Below are 23,306 nucleotides of genomic sequence, written 5' to 3'. Positions count from 1 at the left end.
TTAACATTAACTACAATCCACGACTAAGTGTTCTAATACAGTCTGAAGTGGCTTACAACCTCAGAGACAGGCTTACAGCACTCACCAACCTTTTTACCTAATTACCTTCAGCCATATCCTGAGAGATTTATTGTTTAATACAAAATCTAGATTCTTTTAGATGATATTATTAATTTTTGTTAAGACAAAAAAAAAAAAACAATATTTTTGCAGTTCTTTAAATACAAGGACACTTACCCTCGCTAGTTCCAGGTAATGCTGCAAGGACTGGCTAACAACTCGGGTGTTTTCAAGAGTGATGGCAGGTCCTGAGAAGTACTTTTCAACAACTTTGTTCTGAAAGTGGAATGAATATTGCTGAACATATCAAGCACTAAGAACAAACCATACTGTCAGTCTCCCTCTAGAACACTTACATCATCTTCAGCAAAGACAGAGAGACTGAAGAAGGCTCCAAGATAGGAAAGTCTCTGTAGCTCTCTTCCTGCACCCGTGCTTAAAGATTTAGGCAGCCACAAGGGCAAAGAGACAACCTAGAAAATATGAGAAATAGCAAACTGATCATAAAGCTGCCATGTCAGCCATACTCCTTTACCTGCACTGTCACCTTACAGTGTTTTACCACATGCCCTCAATTCTTCAAAATTCAGTCATGCTGTGATCTAAATGGAAACATCTCCTTGGTATTTCAGAAATCTAAGTCACCTTCATAACAGCTTTTCTACATTCTCACAGAGAAAGGACTTCCATTACAAGACTACTTTAAGCTACCACTGAGCATTAGCCATTACAGTAGCTCTTCTTTAGAATTATAAAGAACATTATCAACATGAAACACATTAACCAACAGAGTAAGTTTTACTTAGAAAAATCAGTTTAGATACACTTACCAAACTGCACATGGGGTGTGTTTTTCCAAACTTGATTTCGCAAAGTTCACATAATGCCTACAAGAAAATTGCAAAAAAAGATTACTTGTGTATAATTCGCAGACAGTTTACTTAAGAATAACAAGCTGAACATAATAAACAGCTGAAAAAAAAACAGTAGTAAAAAAAAATAAAATAAATCAAACCTTTTTTCCCTTAACCAGTGGAAAAAATTCCATCAAATGTTGAAGAGGTCCAAAAAAAGCTAGAGAACACCCTGCTCCCCTACTTAGTTTTTACATCTGTTTCCATCTGTCTCAAAAAAGCTAATGTCTCACACCATAATAAGTTATTGCACTTGTTTCAAAATTAGCTGTGCAAATTATTTGCTTGATCACAACATAACAGTGTCTTTGCTGGACTCCTGAACTGCCACATAAAAGTCAGTAACAATAATAAATAGAGCAATTGTACTATACATACAGCAAGGCCTTTGTCTTTTGAGTCAGAGTGGAAAAATGTCAGATGAACACAGTAGCCAGAAACAAAGAATCCTATCCCAGATCTCTAACTCACTTTACACTGCAGCACAGAAAAAAGAAAGTAGTTATAACAGACAATTTTGAAAACACAAGAATACTGAAGGCTTTCACATATCCAACTTCTCCTGTTACATGTTCTCATACCTCAATTACACCACAGCTGGTAACTACTATTCCAACTTTTTGGTGAACACTGTGCAACTAAAGATTATCAAAATTGAATTTTATTTTCAAATAGTTCTTACTCTTCCTGACCAACAAATTTGCAACAGTTTGCAATTTAAGTGATCGAGAAGCAAACACCAGAACAACAGGAAAACTGAACAAGAGAATATGGCTGTTTTGCAGAAGTGTTCCAGTCACTTAGTTTGATTTCCAGCACACATCCCAGTCGAGTTTATTTCCCCAGGTACAAATGAAACCCAAGATATAAAGAACAGCCTTTTTTTGGCACGATTCAGATCTTAAGATCTGAAAGTGCTAGCTGACAACACTTAGTTTAGTCAAGAATTTAGCTTGCTCTTTTGTGGTCAAGCATGGTGTTCAAAAGATTTGTTTTGTCAATAAAAACAGCAGGAGGGAAAAATCTAGGAACTAAAATATGCACTTAAAAGAAACAACAACAAAACAGGGGATATTACAGTATTTTCCTACAGCACACAGCCATCAAATCATATACTGTTGGTTTTAATGCAATAGATTTTAACTTGCCAGAAGAGCAACAAATATTGGTATGGATATTATTCCTTATTTCCCAGACATAAATTTGGAGAAGTTTAGCATCCACAGTGTTTAACTGGCATGCATGATGAAATCCCTACATTCGATTTGTTTTACGTAAAGCAACTCAGATAAATATTTTAATAGCCCATTACACAAAGTCTGCTGTGCCTTAAATGTAGGTGTTATGGGCATTACACTCACATAACTTCCAGCATGAAGTTTGAAATAAGCCAAACAGAGTCCAAAAATGGCAAAGTACATTAGCTTGCATAGAATTTGCCTATTACCAGTAATCATTAAGAAAATCATCTAGAAAAGAACAGTCCTTACCATAAGGGGATACTTAAAATTGTCACTATCAAGGGAGCACTCTTTGGAAGCTATAGCCAGGCCTTGCAGGATGGGGATAAAGATCTGTAAAAACAAACAAATAAATAAAATAATTAAAAAATAATTCTAATGACCAAGTAACTGCATGAAACGCACACTCACTCTTTAGATACTGCAAGCACATAACAGAAAAAATAAAGACCTTTCATCTGAATTTCTCTCAGTTAGGTCAATGTCAAGTGACATTTCAATGCCTGAATGCATAATGGTATTAATGCTAAAAATACCCATCTTTCAGCCAACTGTTCTGCTTAAAGCTCTGAGATAAGATCCCTGAATTGCATGTTAATTATGCACATGAACACACAGAAGCACCATGGAGGTCTCCAACGGTTTGGCAGCTCTCAGAGTAATGACCAGTATGCCTGTATGCTTGAGGAAATCACATTGCTCAGATTTTCATGTGTCATGTTGGTTTTGTGCTGGGAAATTTTAATTGTGGCAAGAGTAAAGATACCAAGCAGCAGTAAAGGATTGTTAAAAGAGGAAACATGGCAGGAGCTTACTAACCAAAAGTAATGATATCCAGCCTTAAGCCCCAATCACACCACTCTGACAACTGCTCCCCCACAAAAAGGTAGTAACAGTTTTTTAGATAACTTTTTTTTTCAAAACATGAGAAATCAAATGCTATTCTAAAAGTCCCCATCTTTATTGCTGAGTTGCCCAATACTACTAAGAAAGATTGTTACAACCTTCGTGACCTGCTTTAATGTTATATGGACCTGAAGTGTGCTAATGTTGTGTCTTAACTATTAAATGTATAAAGTTACAAATTTGTATTATCTCAGAGTACTACCCTGACACACAGAATAAGCTTCTACTTTTTAGTCACCTCCTCTGGAAAAGGTCAATGATTTATAAAATGTTCTTAGTACCCTAGATGAAAACTATTCAAGAAACTAAAAATAAATAAATATAAATAATTATTGAAGTGTGTTGGCTTGCATATTTTTATTTTTGTATTAAAACAGAAAGATAAAAACTCAAGATCAACCCTGTAATATAGATCAACACTGTATGCAGACATGCTCTGAGTTAGCACACTTCAACGTCTACGTAAGCCTGTGCTGCTTATTAACAAATACATTTTTAATAACTAGAATCACAAAATAGTGAAAGTCAATCTTTTCTCAACATTATGAGTTAAAAAACAAACTCTATTTGTTTAACAGTTTGTTAGGCCTTGAAATAACAGACCTAGAAGTGTGAGATGCAGAATAAACCTTTGAAAATGCACCCCCTGGATATGGCAAGTAGTTAAGATCCTACAATTCCACTTTTTTTTTTTTTTTAATTAATTAATGTCTTACCTGTTTGAACACCTCTTCATCTTGGTAAGTTGTTCTCACCAATTCTTGGATGAAGCCAAATGGGAGATTCCTACACAGCATATATGGTACCAGCAAAGACTGCTGCTGCAATGACCTTTATTTGTGCAAAAAAAATCCAAAGCTATTGATTATATGCAGGAAAAACATCCAAGTCAGCACATTTGAAGATGTGCCAGAAAGCAGATCATCAATATGTGGACACCTGCTCCTTTCAGAAGTAACCAGCCTTGCCTTCTGTAGTTACTTGTGTAGAGATTATTCTGAAGCAGATGCTGCTGCCAACATCACACTTTCATTTAATGAGGTCAGAAGAAAATAACGGCTTCAGTGTAGTAATTGGTTGTCCCTTTACTCCTCTCTCATGAAAGGACCCTTTGTTATGCTCAACTAGTGAAAGAACAACATTTTTTGTTGTTGGACTAGCATTAAGAACTTAAAGTTAGTGTTTTCTGAATTACTGCAGTCATTGCTTTTAACTGCTCCCTAAGTTTCTGAAGTATCTTTTTTTCTTTATTACATACATAAAACTACTCCAATAGCAACATTGGCTCATGTAAAGACAAAACTAGTCTCACAGCACAAAGGATAACTGGTGCAGCTTTCAAGATAATAGAAGCATCTGAAAGCAAACCCAGAGTAACTTGAACTTCTTTCCATGAGTGGGAACAACACTATCCAGTGGTAAAGCAATAAGTGATTCCTCTGGCACATACGTGTATCCTGCTCCAAAAACTGATCTTAAGTTTCCTTACCTAATCTTCAGAAGAAAAAGATAAATCTCAAAAGAAAACAATCTAACTTTCCTGTTCAACATCAGCTGTATTTACCTTGGTTGCGTTAAGGATCCCTGGAGCACCAAAGCAGCATGTGAAATGCACTGCGATCGTATGTTGCTCAGTAACTGACTCACTGTTGGCTGGCTACACATCTGACAAAATTAAAGTCATTTTAACACAAAATTCAGTGACAGAACAGGAAATACGATCAATTTCTCCATTTGTGCAGTATGGATATAATATGCAATCTCAGATTAGCAGGATTACAGCTAAAAATCTTTCAGACCACACATAAAGAGCTGTCTGTTCCTTTTTCCTTACAAGTAAAAGCTTATAGGAAAATACAGAAGCCTCTCACAGGAGTATGCTTTACATGGAATAAATGCCAATAAAATGCAGCAGAAGGCTACCCTCCAAAGAGGAAAGGTAACTTCTAGCTCTGCTTGTTTTAGGTACATAAAACATAGAAGGCTCAAAAATGATGTTCTTAAATATACCTTTGGTGCTTTTCTCTCCTCTATTCCAACCCGGTCAAAACACTCAATGAGGTAGTTCAGCATCTCTGTCTCCTTACAGTTTTCAATGGTGAAATGGTCACTGCAGGAATCGCAAACACTTGAGCTGCCAGAGCCTCCCACACTTTAAAACACACACATAAAAAAAAGAAACAGAGCGTTAGGTCCAGCTCTTTGGTGCTGCACAACCAAGTAACTCACGAGCTCCTGACCACCTGTCAATTCTCTGAGGACTCCGTTCCAACAGGCACACAGCCTTCTCAATAATTAAGACCATTTCTATGAGCTCTCCACAGAATTTGTCCAACTCAAAAAAAAAAAAGTCAGCTGCACTGTAACATGACCAAAGAATCAATAACTCTGTTAAATGAATAAGGTATCAGAATAGCAATTAGGCACAAAAACTTAGTGGGAATCAATCTTTTTATCACACAGCAACACTGGAAGTGAACAGCCTTTAAATGTCATACTTGATGTCAACACTGCTACAAGCCCTGGAACATCACAGCACTTCCTTGCAGTGATGCCATCTCTGCACAGCTCCTATGGTCTCTGTCATAACATTCAAGAAGTTATGAACCTCCACCAACTCTCAAACTTGCCAAAAGAATGTAAAAGCCTCCAACTGCAAAGACGAGACTTTGACTTATGCATGAGAGCTACAGATAATCGTGTTATGTATTCCAAGGGAGGAGAATCAAAAACAGGAGGCTATGTATCCAAGCAACTGTTTCATTTACCATTTCCACATTTGAGATTATTTAATTTCAACTCAGTTCATTTTGATTCCCTTATAGTAAGATATGCCATGTTGGTAAGCAATGCAGCTGCAGGGGAAAAAGATTAAAACAGCAGTATTGTAAACATGAAACAAAGAAAAAAACACATGGATGCTCTACTACTGTTCTTCACTGAAGAAAATTGGTGCAAGATCAAGGTGGATTTAAATAAAGACCCCTTTACAAGTCCAAGACCTTAAACTGAGAAAATAACAGTATTTCTTCTTATATGCAGCTTTTTAAAAAACATGTTTAGACTACAAAGTGTAACTTCCTATACGCTGTAAAATAATTTATGCTGTAATAATCAAGCTGTACAAAGCTATTGCACAAGCTTTACAGTCCAATCAATAACTCACACAAAGGTTATTACTTGATAAGCATTTGGCAGCTGAGCACGCTAACAAAAATTCTGGTAACAATAGTTTCTTTTGCAGAGATAATTGTTTTCAGTTCTGCAATTAACTCTAACCCTCGTATCTCTAATGAGGTAGTACAGGGTTACCATGAAACCATACCTCTATTTTTTATTGCTTCTTCTAGACCTGACTTCTCACATTCAGCTTTTAAGTTTCTCTTTTAAGAACAGCAATTTGTATTAGAACTACTATTTCTATAATTAGTCATTCTGTTAATGATTTCACTGCAGCAGTAACTGAAATTATTCCAATGCAGACCTCATACATCCTCCACACACATACTGAATGCCTTGCTATTTTCAGACTGCAAGTTGTTGCATAACTGTACAGTCACTGTGTTCATAACTTAACATCTTATTGCTGTCTGTAGAATGCCAGGACATAATAAAGAAACCAAGATTCCAGAAGCATAGCAGCCTCAGAAATCCCTACCAAAGGCCATGCAACTCAATCTAATATTAAGATAAAACTGCTAACTAATATTGAAGAGAATAAATAAAACAGTGGCAAAAAACAAACCTAAATTCCAAGTACGCACACAAACAAAGAATAAACCTTTGTTACCAGGTTCTCTCATCTGAAATTAGATGGAAAGGAAAAGAAGGAGATGCCAGCAGAAGGTATTCTAGTTAACTGATTTTAGCTGTAGCGTCCCGACATGCCACAGGAATAACCACAGACAAACACTGGAGGGGGAAAGATTATCTCATACCAAGTCTTTTAGGGCATTCCCCGACATCCCAGAATAATTCCTAAAGTCTAGACCTAGTCTAATATTAAAAGGTTCAAGCAATTAGCTTTTCCTTCAGTTCTGCTTTAACTTAAATACTTCACAAAGGATTGGAAGCCTGGAAGGAGTCCTTCCCTCCCAGTTGTTACCATGCACGTAGGGTTTATAACTCAGACTGTGCTGCCCTTAGACATTAGGAAACTGCCACTGGCTCTGCCTATTAGAACAAGACAATGTGCCAGAGGGCATCTCCAAATCACTGCCAGTCATAATCAGGAACCGGAATGTTCAGAGGAAACATTCTGGCTACTAGCAAGACTACACAAGTATCATTTTTCAGAAAGTTTTCCTGAAATACATGGTTTTGCACAAAATAGATCCTCTTTCTCCAATTTGAATTGATCCAAAAGAATCAGGCATTTCTTCAGAAGTTGTAGTGCATGCGATGAAGATGATAAGCACCAGATTTTAAAGGGCAAAGAAAAGAAACATTTTCATCAACAAAGAACACAAACCACTTGGATATGACAAACTGTCCTGAAGGAGGGCTGCCTTTTTTTCACACCAAAACTTCATATTTAATGAGAAAACATTCTGCATCAGACAAGACATTGCAAGCACACTCAGCAATGGGAGGTAAAACTAAAGATCCTACCCTGATCCTACTCCAAAAACTTTGTTTTCCTTGGCATGCCTGGTGTCCTGCAGGCTGCGTTATTTTTGCAGCCTCCAAACAGAACTAGGAATAACCCTCAGTTTGTTTCCATCTATCTCAGAGTCACACAAGTGGAAGGTTTTTGCTCTGACTTCTAAGCCTCTGTTTTACAGCAGAACACCCTGCTGTGCACCACAGTCACAGTCCCCAGGAGCTCCAACTTTCAGGTGTTTTCTTTATCAGATAGAGGAGAGATCTCAGCTGCCAAGCAATCTACAGCAGAACAACTCCCTTAGCATCAGCTGGCTTTTTTCCATTACATTTTAATCAATGTCCTCATGTTCCAATTTTTGATAGGAGAATATGCAACATGATGTACCACTGGTTTTAAAATTACAACCATGGGTAAACAGTACTCCTCCTACTCACACACAGTCAATGAGGAGTTCAGTTCAAACAACATTTCAGAAACTGTGCTCATTAAACTTAAAAGGCAGCATGATTAACATTTCCTTAATCCCAGTCATCTCTTCAAAGGAAAAAAAAAAAAGGCAAGCTGACTAACTAGCATTCATTACATGTGTTATATACCTTCTTACAAACAACCCTGGTCACCTGCTTGGCTTTACTCATTTCCCAAGTTACTTTGAAAAACACTTGGCACTACTCATACTGTTAGTTCCTACACAACCAGACATACAGGTTACATTCTCTTGCTCCGATACCTGGACCCAAACTGGACACAAGAAAAATCATCATCTTCATTTTCTTCGTCACTACTGTCCTCAGACACATCAGAAACGCCAAGGAAGAGGAGGGAGAAAGGGTTGTCGTATATACTACCACAACAGAAATGAAAAAGGCCATCAGATTGTTTTTCTTTACACCAAAAGGAAAGAACAAACAGCTTTTCTTTTAAGTCTGCCAAAAACTGTCTTCTCTAAGCATGCAGCCAGGCAGCTCATATTAGTAAAAACTAAGACAATACTACCATGCTCCATGACACTATGAGTTATTCACATACCAAAACACCATACATTCACAACCAAACAATGTAAAAATAATTTTGAAGATTTTATTGAGGCAAAATTTGTTGTAAGCTACTGAACCTTGCCTGTTCAGTTATCCCTCCTGCAGTGAACAGAGACTCTAGGAGCAGCCAGAGATAGAATGCAGTAGTACTTGGCCTACCCTACAAAAACAGACTAATCTGTGATTTAAATATATGTACTAGGGAATCAAACCTAACACAGTCCAACATTTAACAGCTTTCAGCAAATCAGCTACAGCCCTACTGAGAAAACTGATTTCAGAGCAGGATGTCTGCTTGGTTTATTGTCCAGCAGAAGCAAATGAACAGAAAGCTAATAGCTTATCATAGAATCATAATAGTTTAAATGGGATGGATGTAAAACGAGCAGGAAATAGATACAATATCGTTACCATTAAAGTAACTGCATTATTCCTCAAATGCTCACAGAGCCAGCTTACAGATTTTTGGCAAAGAGTGCATGTTAGCAAGTCAAAGTATTAGCACAAAATGAAACAGAAAATCAACTCCAGGTGAGTAGGGTGAGCTCAGCACAAACAAGAGTTCTTCCAAATTGCATGATCATGCCACACCCTGCACAGCACTCATTAAAACTCTTTTGTTCTTGTGAAATACCTAGAAGGAATCCTGTTCAGTAAAGATGAACGCCTGCGCAAGGTACTGGGTGAAGCAGTAAACAAAGGCGGACCCATGGTCGTGGGTCTCTGTCTGGGTGCAGTGAGCAGCATGGCTGGAGGGCTAGCAGCCATGACTGGAGGACTTGAACTAGTTGGGATGGAAATATTCAAGGAACGTGGGGTAGAAGAAGCTGAAAAGCCTCCAGAATGGGCAACAGTATATGGCCGGTACCTCGGAGAGGAAGGCTGGGTCCAAGAAGGGCTGGTTGCTGTGAGGTGAGAGCTGACAGTAATGGAAGGCACAGATGTGTTGGCAACTGAACTGGCTGGTGGGGTAAGAGATGAACCAGTCATTGGTACATAGCTTGTGAAATTGGTAGTAGGAGCTGGACTAGTCCCATAGAGACTAAACCAGTTACAGGGGAAAAAGAAAAAAAAAAAAAAGAAAAAAAAAAAAGCAATCATTTAGGATATGAAGAAAAAGTGTGAAAAAGATAAAATGAGCAGCAGATGCCCTTCCCCTTCAAATGACTCTTCAGTTCTGGTTCTGCAGCTCACACACATTAATCCTTTTTACTAATGCTAAATAAAACTATGTTGCAATTCACACATTAAGAGCCTCAGCCTTCGCTGATGTAAATTAGAGTTTCTTCTCAGAAGGAACCAACTACACGGCTTTACCCTGTCAAATATGCTTCTTCTAGACATGGCAATGTAACCAAAAAAGGTGAGACTGCAGGGACATTCACAAGGAAAACAGTGAAAAACTTCTAAAATCTATTCTATTTATTGCTCTTGGGATATTTTTATGCCTCTCTAAGTCTACGAATCAATATTCAAGTGAGATCAATATTCAGTTAGAAGTCACCTGGATAATGAACTGGAACCAAAGGAGCCCACATTACAGAACATAGGGCTGGTTCCTGGGTTGGAGCCCGTGTTTAAAATCAGGCTTCTGTCAGGAGACCGGGCAGTTGCAGCAATTGGCTGTGATGTAGCTGTCAGACTGGCAAATGGGTTTTCATCCCTTGACTGGGTAGACATCATCAGCACTTCCATCAAGATCTGTCCGATCAAGTCCTTAAAATCCGAAAACACTGTTGGGAATAAAAGAAGTGATTTAGTACTCCTGTTTACTCCCTTCAACAACATATTAGTCAGAGATGTAAATATCAGAGATTTCAACTAAGGAAGAAAGTAATTTGCAAGCGTGAACCAAGTGCTTCTCTTAGCAAAAGCAACTGAAGCTTACAACTACTGTTGTCTGTATTAACTAGGTTGTGAAGATACAACTACACATAATTATAACTCTTGTGGAAAGTACCAAAGATCATAGGTGACCTGATGTTGCTACTACTCACTGCCTTGTCAATCTCTCATATTTTCCCACTCTACTACTGCTTTGGGCAAGACATGCAGTGAAAGAAGAATGCACACAAAACCACATATACCCAGATAAGAAAAAATTTGAATCCATAACCGGTAAAATGTAACATTATATAATATAGTCTGAAACTCTTAGCTTATCACAGGGACCATTAAATGTTGATTATGATGACCCTTTAAGTAAGTAAAAGCTTTCTGAAAAAATCCAGCAACACTGCAGTATCATCACATTGGTGTGACAACAGAAGAAATAACCAGTGAGATCACAACGACTGAGTAGACCAAAAAATACGACCAATCTTTCCCATGATCCTTTCCGGGTATCCCATTTCCTGCTTACAACTATTGGCACCAGATGAACTTTTTTCCTTACACTGAAATCAAGCAAAGAGACAAAAAGCTAAAGAACATGCCACCCAAGTGAAACCACCTCAAACAGTGCTAGCAACTCAGATTCCTACCTTCTTTTGGGTTCTGCTTAAACTGAGCAGAGAGAGAATTCAGGAAGATAACATCTCTGTCTCGGTCCTTCCAAGAGACTCTGAAGATTTTACAGACCAGCTGTAAAGCTTGCTCCTCGGATACCTCAGACCCAGACAGAGGTTCCTCCGTTAGGGGGAAAAAATAAAATAAAATAAACTTATTTGCATTAATTATAACTACACTGGTCAAGTCACAAATGTATCACACACAGGTCTTCTTTGAACAGCTTGTTAGAAGTGGGGAAGAACAAAATGTAGGTTGATAAAAATGGGCAACACAGAGAAGTTTTTTCCCTTAATTGGACATCACATCATTGCAGTGGTAATCCTTGACTGCACAGAGATTTCCAGCAACTATCAGCACCTTTTCAGATGCTTTTCTTCAAACCGTTTCACAAACCATAGATGCTGAGTCATTAACACATTCTGATTCATTATTCTACTGGTACTGTACAGACTTTCATGTAATTCTACCTCTTGAACTTACTTCTGCAGAGAAGGCTTTATTACTGATACCATTTCCAATGCAGATAACAGGCAATAGAAACATTTTTGCTCACAAGTGAGGCTTACACTGTCTCCTATTCACTTATGTATTTGGAGACATCAAAAAGCTACAAGGAAATGAGCCAAGTTGGCAGAGCTTTACTTTACTTTCCACTGAGTCCCTCCCCACTGAAGACTGTCCTTGATTCCAAGCTGTTTATTTCACAGCAGCACAATGCAAGCTGTCCAGCTGCCTGCTTTGCAGCTAGGGGTTGACTGGAGAGGATTCTGCAGCAGGGTTATTGCTGGATGGCATGAAGCCAGGCTTCTCCCAACAGAGCCTTCTACTGACAGATCAGGAATAAACAAAAGGCATCTACTGAGCACTGCAAGAACTGTAGAAACTTCCCTACCCCAATGTCCAATTTCTTTGGGGCTTTATTTCACATGGACCTTAAAATCAAATGACAAAGAGAAAATCTTACAAGTGAATTAAAGCCTTGTATCTGCTTTCTTCCTCTTTCTACTTAAAATAGTTCTGCCTCCTGTCTAAACCTCAATAGCTAAACATTCTTATTTTCATATAACATTAAGAAGAAAATCCTATTACACAGCATTACTTCAGCAGTACTCAGCATGCTCCTAAAAGCTATATAAATAATAAGCAAAATTCTTCAAAAGTATCTTAAGAAGCATTTATTCAGGCTTACTGTATATTAAAAAAAATAGATAAGGACACGAATAGATGACTTTTGTAGGATATAAATAAAGCATTTTCTTCAGTTTCCAAAAATCATTAATAGACCTATTTCTGAGAAGTTCCAAATAGAGCTCTGATATTAGAGGTCCTGATTTTTTTTTTTCCTTCCCATAAATTTTTATGAGGAAATTCAGTGCAGAAGTTTTTCCATAGATGACATCTGAAAGCTCACTCCAGCTTCTCAAAAGAGCACATTCAAAACAGAGAGGTTGCTGAACTCACTGCAAGCTAATATTCTACATCAGCCCTCCATTCTAAACCCTTGTTCCTGTTCCAGTTTCACTTTTTGGGATACTTAGCCATAAACAGTTCTAGTTAAGAAGCTTTTCCAAAAAACGTTGTCCATTTTGAGAAAGAAGAGAAAACCAAGAAAGAGAAACAAGGCAAAAATCAAGGAACATCACAGACTGCAAAGCTGCACTCGGGTAACAGCATGTTAGTATGGAAAAATTCAGTAAAGTAAAAAAAAAAAAAAAAGGCAGAATTCACATAGTCTGAGATGAAATCTTTGTAAAACAAACACAAAATGAACTTCTACATAATAGAAGCATATGCTACTATAGCGTATGAAAAAAACAACTAGCACAGTTATAGCCAAATTGCCTAATTTCAAGAGGTTTGTCATAAAATTCTGACAATCAACATTACAATAAACTACATCTGTAATCTGGAAGAGAAAGGCCAACGTAAACAAGCTAACCTTATCAGTCAGACTTCTTTTCTCCCTGCGATCATTCTCATCCACTTCCATGTTCTCAATTCCCGAATCCACATCTACCTGGGACATACTGCAAGTGGAAACAAGAGGAAAAGTCCATCAGCTTGCAAAATGCTGTAAGATGTCCTCTGTAGGATGCTGACAGAAGGAATGTCATCTTACGCAGCAAAGAAAAAGCCAGTGCAATAGGAACAGCCATACACACAAACAGCAATTAAAAGTCACAGGTTGATAAATACTTCTCAAATTACACTTATTCTGAATTCAAAAAACACAGTACTAGATTTCTTCAGCAGGCAATACAAGCCACACAGCCATCACATTCCATAATGTACGCTCTTTTAAATAGAGCAGTTTGATCATTCCCAGCAGATATGCTCACCATTTAACATCTAAGATGACACTTTGTCTTTCATCATTTCAGGTCATGAGTTACCATGAAAGACAGACTAGAGACAGCATTACAATGGTCTGAACAGTGTGTCATTTTTAAGCATTTAAACCTATTGCATTAACTTGGTTGGAGGCGAGAAAAAGCAGACTATTTTCTTCGTCCGAGTGCTTTTGATGATTAGCAAGGTGCAGTATTTGCTAGTTTATACATGCTGATTTTTTCATCATCATCATTTCTTTTAATTTTTACCTTTTTTCACAGGAGACACTATCAATATCCATACTCTGAGACCGAGAGAGAGACTGAGATTGTGTTTCAAGGCTGTTTGATGGAGAACTGCTGAGAGAACTCACTCCTTCGCTGCTCTGGCTTCGGTGGGCTACTCCTAAAAAAAAGCACCATCAAGGTTATTACCACAGAGATGAGAATGCACGGATGGAAAAATACATGGATGGAAAAGGTGAGGAAATACTGGTTTTCAATCTGCTGTTAAGCATTCTTAGTAACAAGAAATAATGCTAATAAAAATCACATTTGACTACAGAGAATTGTATTTTCAACCACTCTTTACAGTAGCAATATAGAAATGCTTACCTGTATTATAACACAGAGAACAAAATGAATTCTGCATTAAGTGCTCAGAGACTCATTTCATAATAAATAGCTCTAGAAAACCACTTGGTTTTAAAGCCTGCATACAGCGTAGCTAAGTGAATGATGTCAGATTTGAGTAATACTTAAATTTGACTCCAACAAGTTAATCAATTAGCATGGATTTGTAACAGTGCTCAGAAAGAAGCTAGAGAGAAGATAAAGGGACACTAGGCCCTTTCACTCAACGTGCTTTCTCCCTTCTCCAGTCTCATTAATTGAGAAGAGTGCTTCAAATCCATACACTAAAATGCAACGTACACAGAACATCCAATGCAGACCCCTGGAAGATCAAATTGGTTCACAGTGGGATTTTGAAGCATTTTTAACAAATGCATGAATAACATTAAAAAAAAAATAAAAATACTTTAAATTAAAAAAAAAAAAAAAAAAAAAAAAAAACAACAGCACAAATGAGTGCCACATTCCCAATTCCAGAAAGTCTGCAGGAAGGTTACAAACACGTAGCATCAACTGCCTCTGTACAGACACTACTCTTTCATTTTCATCTTTATCAATAGAACCAAGTAATATTTTCGTCCCACCTCAGATCTGAGAAAGGCTGCTTACAGCTTTCTCCAAGCTCTTGTCTTGCAGAAGCCTTGTCCTCTTACGTGCAAGACAAAGGGCTGAACTTGGTGGTCAACTGAGCTCTCCTACGACTGCTTTGGGTGCAACCCTAAGACATTGCCATGATTTTCCTGCAAGTCAATCCTACCCAAACAGCACCATCACAATGGGGTCAGCTTGAGTGAGGATACAGGACAACTAATACAAATTCTGTCAGTTGTCCCATTAGACAAATTCTCCCACAATTTACTAAGAAATTATCACTATTTTTCCTTCTCCACAAGAACAAGATAAGCATCCAACAAGTCCCAGCAGCATGCACTAGTAAGTGTAACACCAACAAATGCAATATATATATACAATATATACAGCAATATACAACATGGCTTTGGAGAATGGCTGATGAGCTTTAAGGTACAAAGTAATGGATTCACTTTGCAATTAAGATTCTTTGGAGAAGCATTACAGACCAGAAAGACATGAGGAAAGACATATATAATTACAAGCAATGCAGAAAAAGTGTTAACACTGAAAGCTGAATGAGTCCTACAACCATCTAAATGGGGAGGGCTCTCAAGTGTAGTCTATTCCTAAAATTTCTATCCAGTGACACTGGCTCAAGTTGTGTTTAATATTAAAATAGTTTTAATTGAAAGATGCAATTGTAGTCTCATCCATGTCAGGTACTTGCACATCAGCAGCCAAACTCCTTGAAGGAAAACCTCCAGAGAAAGGCAGTATTAGTTTGTCTGCTTAAAAAGAACAGAGCAGTGAATTTACTCCTCTAGGTTCCTCGCTTGCTGTTTACAAGACATTCCCTAAAGAGTATTAGGTTTCAGGTGGGAAGTGTAAGACCAGATTCACAACCTATTTTTAAATTCCAGCACCAACTCTGTTTGTGTCACTACTGAGGAGTGCCAACTTGTCCCAGCGGTAACACATTCTGAATGCTTCCCAAATCATTAAAAAAAAAAAAAAAAAAAAAGCAAAAGGAAAAAATCATTTAGAAGACAGTTGGTGGAATTCAGCATGGGAAGTAGGAAAAGTAGCTTCCCTGCACCATTCCAACTCATGCTCTACGTTCCTGTGCATAGAAACAATTTATATTTAATTTCCCCATGTATTAGATTGGGAATTAGTATATCAAAACCCCTCAGGCCTTCAGATAAAAAAAATGGAAAACAATAATTGGTATTCAGAGAAGAATTTAACAAGCAGAATATTTAAACAGTCATATTCTGTAACTGGAGCCACCTAAAAGTACACTGCCGTATGGTAGGACAACACAAAATGCACACCTAACTGGTGTCCACCACAAAATACTTGCTGAATTTACATTTTAGTTTTTCTCTATGAAGAGGAAGAGATAGGAGACAAGATCCTCCAAGAAAAGTGAATTATCACTTAACTACTCATATGCCAATATTAAACGCCTGCAAAAGACTTCACCCAGGAAACAGGAAAATGTCAAGTCTATTTCTAAATGGACAACTGTTTCATCCAGTCCTGAAATTTTAGGCATGGATATTGCAGTTCTGATACTGGAAGTCTTTGCAGGAGGGGAAAATCCCCAAGGCCCAACACAAACTCTGCACGGAACCTAAGGATGTAGAAATATCAAGCACAGCCTCTGGACTGAGTTCAATTGGGTTGCAAACTAAATAAAGGCAACTTTCAAAAGCAGAACTTCAGTGATGTAATTTCCCCACAAATAACACCTAGCAGAAATACACTGTCCATGACAGAGAAAGGCTGGCTTCAGGTACTCCAGCACACCACTGATTCAAGATATCCCAGTTACAGCCTGGTTTTCTCTCATTACCTCACAGAGAAAGAGACAGTCTTCCATGAGTCTTGCCAAGGCACAAAACCTCCCACCTCTTCCCAAACAGGTGGATAAAGGAACTAGAGAAAACAAGGTTTTATCACGGTGAAGAGGGTTGTTCTGCATTCCCTTGGGGTCTCACTCCCACTGCCAGGAAAATCAGCTTGACCTGGAGCACTCATTAAAAGGCCTCTTTAAGCCAACTGTCTACCTACCATCTTTTCACAATAAATCTTCCAGAATTTAATTGTATCTGAGCTGTGATGGATGAGGCATACAATAAAACAACTGACACCTGAAGTTCCAGTTTTCCTTAAAAAAAGAAAAAAAACAACCATAAATGCAAGCAAATAGCATGCAGAAATTATGAAGATCACAGGCCCACTATGCAGGGCTGTCACTGAAACACTATTTCTAGGATCTCCAAAGTATTTTAAAAATGTCACATGAAATAAGTGAGCACACATTCCATGAAATTGATGTATGACTCTGATCCCAAACAACTTCATATAAAAATTGATGCTTGCAAGGACATTGTTCTGCTGGGGCTGCTTTCTGTATGTCCAAATAAATTAAAATCCTCTGCAGTCATTTTAGTCTACTACTGCAAAGGAACTCCTGCAAGGCACACAGTGTTAGCCAAGTCCTCATTTAAGCTAAATAAATTCAGCAGATAATCAGTTGTGAACACTTTCTTCCTGATTTATTCCCCCAATTTAACCATATCCCCAATTGTGATGTGCAAACACACATTATTGAATTGCTGCAATGACTGGCACTATAGGAAACAAGCAATCCACTGCCTAGATACCTTCTGTTTCTTCTGATCAAAATTTTATCTGTGTAATTAGCAACTGTCCAATGCAGACAGATGAATCCATACCACAGGAGTCTCTAAAGTCTTGACTGTACAACCACTTCAAACCACAGTAAACCAGTCTGCCAGAATATGAACATTTCTGCTTCAGGTAGGTGCTTCCACACCTCCTGTTCTGTTGGCATTAGCACTTATACAATTGTGTATCTGCTTGAAAACTAACCATTAATTTTTTGTGGGTTAGTTTCCACCTGGATTAAGTCCTCACCACACATTTGCTACTGACAGCAGAGGGAGAGGCAGAGAGAAAGGCACCTTTCAGCAAGAGCCAGACCTAAGAGGGATTAAAATAGTCCTGTAACCACAGGCTGAGTGAACGTGGTAAGCGAACTCTGTACTATTCGCAAAATAAATAAAGACATCTTTGCTTCTGGGTTGCTGTCTATCATCACAACGACAATACGCAGCGTTAAATTCCAACCGTACGAGATTTGCTCAGGAAATGCTTTTGGTAGCTTTTCTCTGGCCTGCTCTCAATACAACACAACAAAATATGCAGAAAGCAGCCCCTTCCAGACACCTCAGATCCTCCCCACTTTGCATACTTTCTGCATTTGTCTGATTTTAATAGATAAGGAACCTCATATGGTCTGAAGTAAATGCTATTTGTAAATATCCTACTTGTCCTCATTGCAGCAAATACTGGAATTGGGAAAACCTTCATCTTTTCAAAAATACTGCAACACAAACAAGAAAGCAAATACTTGATTCTCGTGTAGAGCACAGTCATAGCCCGCTACTTTTAATTGTGCCAAACACCAGTAATTAAAGATCAGAAATGAACTTGGCACCGATTGCTAAAACGTATATAGGAGTCTATCAATAAAAATTGTGTTGCAAGCCTGAAATTTTATCAAGGAGAAAGGGGAGACTGGCTTTCTTACTGTACTATTTGTTAATAGAATTACACTCAATCAGTTTTTGTGAAGACTTCAAATATTATCCTTAGTTTTACTGACGCCTGGAGAAGAATTTTAACAATCCATTTATACTCGGTAAGATGAAGACTTGAGTACCTTCAGTGACCAATTCAGAGTGTTTCTTTCAGAAAGTTATTTTTATGATAGCAGAAATAGTGGCAATAACAGCATTCATGCTCCGAACATGAGGGGTCACACAATAACATCCGACAAGCAGGCAATAATCATTGCTGCCCCAAAGGCCAGCCTACCTGATGCACCAATGGGCGAGGTAGCTGGGGTCATGCTGTGGACATTGAGGCCGAGGCTATGGGATGGCCCCGGGGTCGGAGCTGCTGCAGGTGGCCCAGGTGGGGTCTCTCTCTGCGGCGATGTGAGCGGTGTGCTGGGCTGGGACGATGGTCCACCTGCCAGCCGGGCAAGGCGCCTTCGACGGATCTGCACAAAGGATATCAAACAAACAGAAAAATTCATTTGCACGTACATACACGCACACTCCATAGTCTTCCACCACAGGGTCTCCTAAATGGCACGGTATCCCCTCCTGCAACACTGCAAATACAGATGGTTGCTTGAAAACCTACCATCTGCATCTCTTATTGCCATTTCTCTGTTCTGCACAACAATACTTGATGCTTATTTATTAAGTATGTATTTGCTGCCTTGGAAAACCCATTTGCACTTGAGAATTCTGTGTCCAACCCTCTAACAGTTGTGTAAGACGAGTCTAACATTTACCATTCAGCAGTTTCAAAACCTCTAACACACCTCCTGAGTTATTGTGGCATTTGATGAAACAAACCATGTTAATCTAATAAAAAGGACTAAAAGGAACATGACCTTTAGCTTCATTTCACACCACATAACACTAATAACAAAATTCTGCTTAAGATGATCCAACTGAACTTTATTAAGAGAAGATTGTATGCAATACTATCTGAAAGAGCTTTGCAACACTAGAAATCTACCTGTCACCTGCTGGCCAGGAGTGTCTCGAGAGGCAAATGAAGACAGTCAATAGCAACCTGCCATTACCTGGAGCAGTCTGACCAAACGGAGTTTTGGAAAATCAGTTTTCATGTTACTAGTAGGGCAGTGCAGTATTTGCCTTTGGGAAACTATTTATTAAAACTCATTTGTGATCGCATAATGCTAATATAAGATAAAGCTCACAACACTCGTATTTGAGAACCATGAAACTTGAAGCAAAAAAATGAAAAATATAGAAGAAATTATCCATAATTATAGGCTCCCTCAGAGAATCTGATACAAAAGCTTCTGGTACAAAGAAAACAAGCACGGAGTAAAAGTTGGATGTCCACTCCCCACACAAGCTCACGTTATTCCCTATTGGTACTGAGATCCCCAAGCACTGGTATAATTCCTCAGTTTGCATTTCTGCTCACAATCCTCTAGAACTGCTGGGGAAGTTAAAGAGTGAAGAAAAATCTGTGTCAAGTCCATGTCTACGCGACATTGCTGCAGTCACATAATGGTCTGTGAAAACTACTCAAAGAGGAGGAAGAACAGATCAAATTAAATCAGACATCAGATTTGGAACTATACGTGGAGAGAGAGGCACAGAAAAATACGCCCAAAGGTTAATGCTAATCAAGAAACGTATACATTTATTCTCAAACACGGTCAAACCTTGATGACTCAATCAAGGCCACATCCCTCACAGGGTACGATTTGCTCAGATGCTCTCTGCATCAAGCAGGTAAGTGAGCTCTTTTGTGCCACCCCACACTTCTTCACCTACAGCAGCAGGCAATAGCAACACCAGAGCTACGTCACAACCAGCTGTGGTCGATATTATTCAAGCAGGAGGTCACTTGTTAAACCCCTAGGCCATTAAGCACTGACCTTTCATACAGACCAATGCTCTAGACTGTAACCTGCCCTGAAGAAATTTCTGAAGAAGGGAACATAATGAAGAAACTTGCCTGGACACTGGGATGATAAAGTTCTGCAATTCAAACCAATTCAAGAATTTCCCTACCCACTTAAGACTGACAAATCACCAATCAACTCCAAGTATACCGAAAGAGACAGGTTTCTCAAAGGTGAGTGATAAAGAACTGGGTTTGGCTGCTCTGATGCCCCGAGTCATCATACTTCTCTAGATTTACATAAAATTTTCAAGGAAACTTGAAATTTCATTTGAAAATTTGAGACTTAAGGGGAAAAAAAGGCAAAGAAACAACAATACTATGCCAGAAAAACAAAGCCACAGGCTGAAATGGGAGCACGCAAATACAGCATGGAACTGACGCACACCTTCTGTCCAGTTCATTCGTTCGTGCCCGGACACTGCATGGGCCAGGATGTGGGCAGTGCAATGGGGACAGCACAGTGCCACCGGCCTTGTGCTGGGCCTGCAGGACGCAGTGTTTGCACAGCGCTGGGCTGCAGCCCGCTGCCTCCACGTAGCACAAAGAGTGTGACAGAGCTGCGGGAGTTCAAAGTCAAAACAACCTGGCTTCACTTCGGATTGCATGACTAACTACAACACCATGGTGTAACACGTGGGGCTTTTTTATATTTATTATTTTATTGGGAGCATTTAGGATACCCTCAACAATGCCTAACCCTTGATTTCAGCAGCACTGCTTGCAACAGCAACCTATGACAAGCACTGTGTCACTACATTGCCCAACAGCAACAAGTTATTTGGTACCAATTACTACATCAGCACTGTTTGTTCCATAACCTACCTTCCCTTCACCATAATACACAGTTTAAAAGCTTAATGAAAAAAAAAAAAAAAAATCTAATTGGATAAATGGAAAAGGCATCATGTTATTAATTTCTACAGTTCTTGCTGGATACATTTGGTCTTGGGACAGTAACTTTCAGAAATACATTTTTGATCTTAATGGGCTTCCAAAAAGTTGTTAGCTGGACATGTTGCGACAACCAATGTAAAAATAGCAGCCTGTTAAAGGCAGCTGATAACTGAAGCACACGGCAGAGCTGTAAGCATACAGGCAGAACTGCTCCCTTGGGCTCAAGCACCTCAGCTCAGATTTATACATAATTTCACAGCCAACATCTGTTTTAGTAGAAACTGCTTCATGAGCTTCTAAAGAAAATGTTTCTACTTCTGCAGCCAGAGAAGAAATCCTACCTTTGTACAATAAGGTGTAATTGGAATTCTTTGCAGTTTGTAATTTGTATTCTTACAGCATGTTAACCAAGCTTAAGGCATGCATCATTTCCTGGGGATGTTGCTCATGATCCATAGGCACACAGCACAACTCCAAGCTACTCAACAGCTGTACACGAAAGACACCAAATTCACCTCATTCTGTCCCACTTCATGCCATACTCGGCTTGACTTTGCTTTTTCCTACACATTTCCCAATTCTCACAATATTATCAAGCTTATCAAACTCACACTAAAATTCACACCAAAAAGAAAATTTTTGCTTCTCCCAGATCCCTGATGGTTTCGGTATGGGCTGTAATGAAAGACAACTTTCATAGAATCACAGAAACACCAAGGTTGGAAAAGGCCTACAAGATCATCCAGTTCAACCACCCACCCATCACCAACAGTTCTCACTAAACCATGTCCCTCAACACAAAATCCGAACGTTTCTTGGACACCTCCAGGATCGGTGACTCCACCACCTCCCTCTGGTGCTTTAACAAAGTAAACACAGAGAAAACTTCAGCGAGAGACAGCAGTGGGAAACATCTGAAGTTAACATGCATTCTACATCACAACGCCAGCCATCGATTGCATTCATCTCTCCTCTTTGAGAGCTAAGATCTGTGACTTGCACACTTAATACAGTTGAATACAAAGAGATAACCTCACCTACAGGAGCCTTGCAGCTAATTTCAAGTTCGGCTACTGCCAGATAAGGGGTTTTCAGTCAGAACTCACACACGATGTAAGACAGAAACACCTCAGTGAGAATGCTGCTTTCTGTACAGCCTAACTGCGATCTGGGCTGCACCGCATTGAGAACAGCAAAGCAGAGGTGCGAAGGAGTCCTCAGACAGACAGATTGACAGACTGACAGACTTCAGCTCTTCCATGACAATAAGAAGCGACCGCGCAATTGCCAAGCAGGCCCGGTCAGAGCAGCGATCGGCCATGAAGCGCCTTAGGACCGCAACCAAGCGACAGTGAGGAAACAAAACGGCACCAGGCGCGCGGTCCGCATCTCGCTCCTCTGACAAAGCGGTATTTTAAGCGTTTCGCTACGGATAAAAGAAAGATTCGATCATCGTTTTGGAAATCACACCCGGGAGGCGCACGGAGCGCCGGCGCTCAGCACAAAGCTGCGCTCCGAACGAAGCACCGAGGCGAGCGGCCGGGACAGCAGCACCGCCGGGCCCCGCGCCCCGGCACTCCGCCTCACCTCGTCCGCGCTCAGCTCCTCCATCGCCTTCCTCTTAATGGTGAACGCGGAGGGAGGGCGGGCGCTTTCCTCCGCCCCGCCGACGGGCAGCTCCGCGGAGCGCTCTCCGGCCGCCTCCGCGCCTCACAAGGGCATCGCCGGGGCGGCCTCGCCTCGCCCGCCGGCAGCCGACCGCTCTGCCGCCGCCCCCGGCTCGCCGCCCGCCCGCGCCCGGGCTCCCGCCGCGCCCACGTGAGGAGCCGCCCGCCGCGCGCCGTGCGCCCGCCCGCGCCCCTCGGCCTCAGCTCCCTCCCGCGCCGCGGCCGTTGCCCCGCGCAGAGATTATTCATCAAAACAAGACGGGACGGCCATCTTGGGGGTGGGTCACATGAGGCCTCCGAGGGAGCCGGGCATGCCGGGCCGCGCGCGGCGGCGGCCAATGGGGAACGGCGGGAGGGGTGAGGGAGGGGCAGGGCTCGCGG

General features: G+C 40.0%; 1 protein-coding gene across 4 annotated transcripts in view; it reads right to left on the bottom strand.

The window, feature by feature from the left end:
- UBE4B (ubiquitination factor E4B) overlaps positions 1-23,257 on the bottom strand; it is a 36,062-nt gene extending 12,805 nt beyond the window's left edge. Inside the window, exons 1-15 of one of the 4 annotated variants that reach the window (XM_085242347.1) lie at positions 22,846-23,257; positions 18,721-18,907; positions 13,876-14,011; positions 13,215-13,302; positions 11,248-11,392; positions 10,269-10,497; positions 9,399-9,806; positions 8,458-8,571; positions 5,132-5,273; positions 4,686-4,786; positions 3,838-3,952; positions 2,465-2,548; positions 891-947; positions 417-533; positions 238-336 (exon numbers count right to left, since the gene is read on the bottom strand). In XM_085242347.1, the coding sequence (XP_085098473.1) occupies positions 238-336; positions 417-533; positions 891-947; positions 2,465-2,548; positions 3,838-3,952; positions 4,686-4,786; positions 5,132-5,273; positions 8,458-8,571; positions 9,399-9,806; positions 10,269-10,497; positions 11,248-11,392; positions 13,215-13,302; positions 13,876-14,011; positions 18,721-18,907; positions 22,846-22,869 (2,046 nt within the window). In that variant the 5' untranslated portion in view covers positions 22,870-23,257. Of the gene's footprint in view, positions 1-237; positions 337-416; positions 534-890; positions 948-2,464; positions 2,549-3,837; positions 3,953-4,685; positions 4,787-5,131; positions 5,274-8,457; positions 8,572-9,398; positions 9,807-10,268; positions 10,498-11,247; positions 11,397-13,214; positions 13,303-13,875; positions 14,012-18,720; positions 18,908-22,845 lie in introns of all 4 variants that reach the window. The other 3 variants (XM_085242346.1, XM_085242349.1, XM_085242348.1) reach the window with 3 other exon arrangements.
- Between the last annotated feature and the right edge of the window lie 49 nt (positions 23,258-23,306).

Source organism: Meleagris gallopavo, chromosome 23, assembly GCF_905368555.1.
Source record: "Meleagris gallopavo chromosome 23, MGAL_WU_HG_1.1, whole genome shotgun sequence".
NCBI classification, from domain to species: Eukaryota; Metazoa; Chordata; class Aves; order Galliformes; family Phasianidae; genus Meleagris; species Meleagris gallopavo.
Note: the sequence above shows the minus strand (reverse complement) of the source record. Positions and strands in the feature narration are given on the sequence as shown.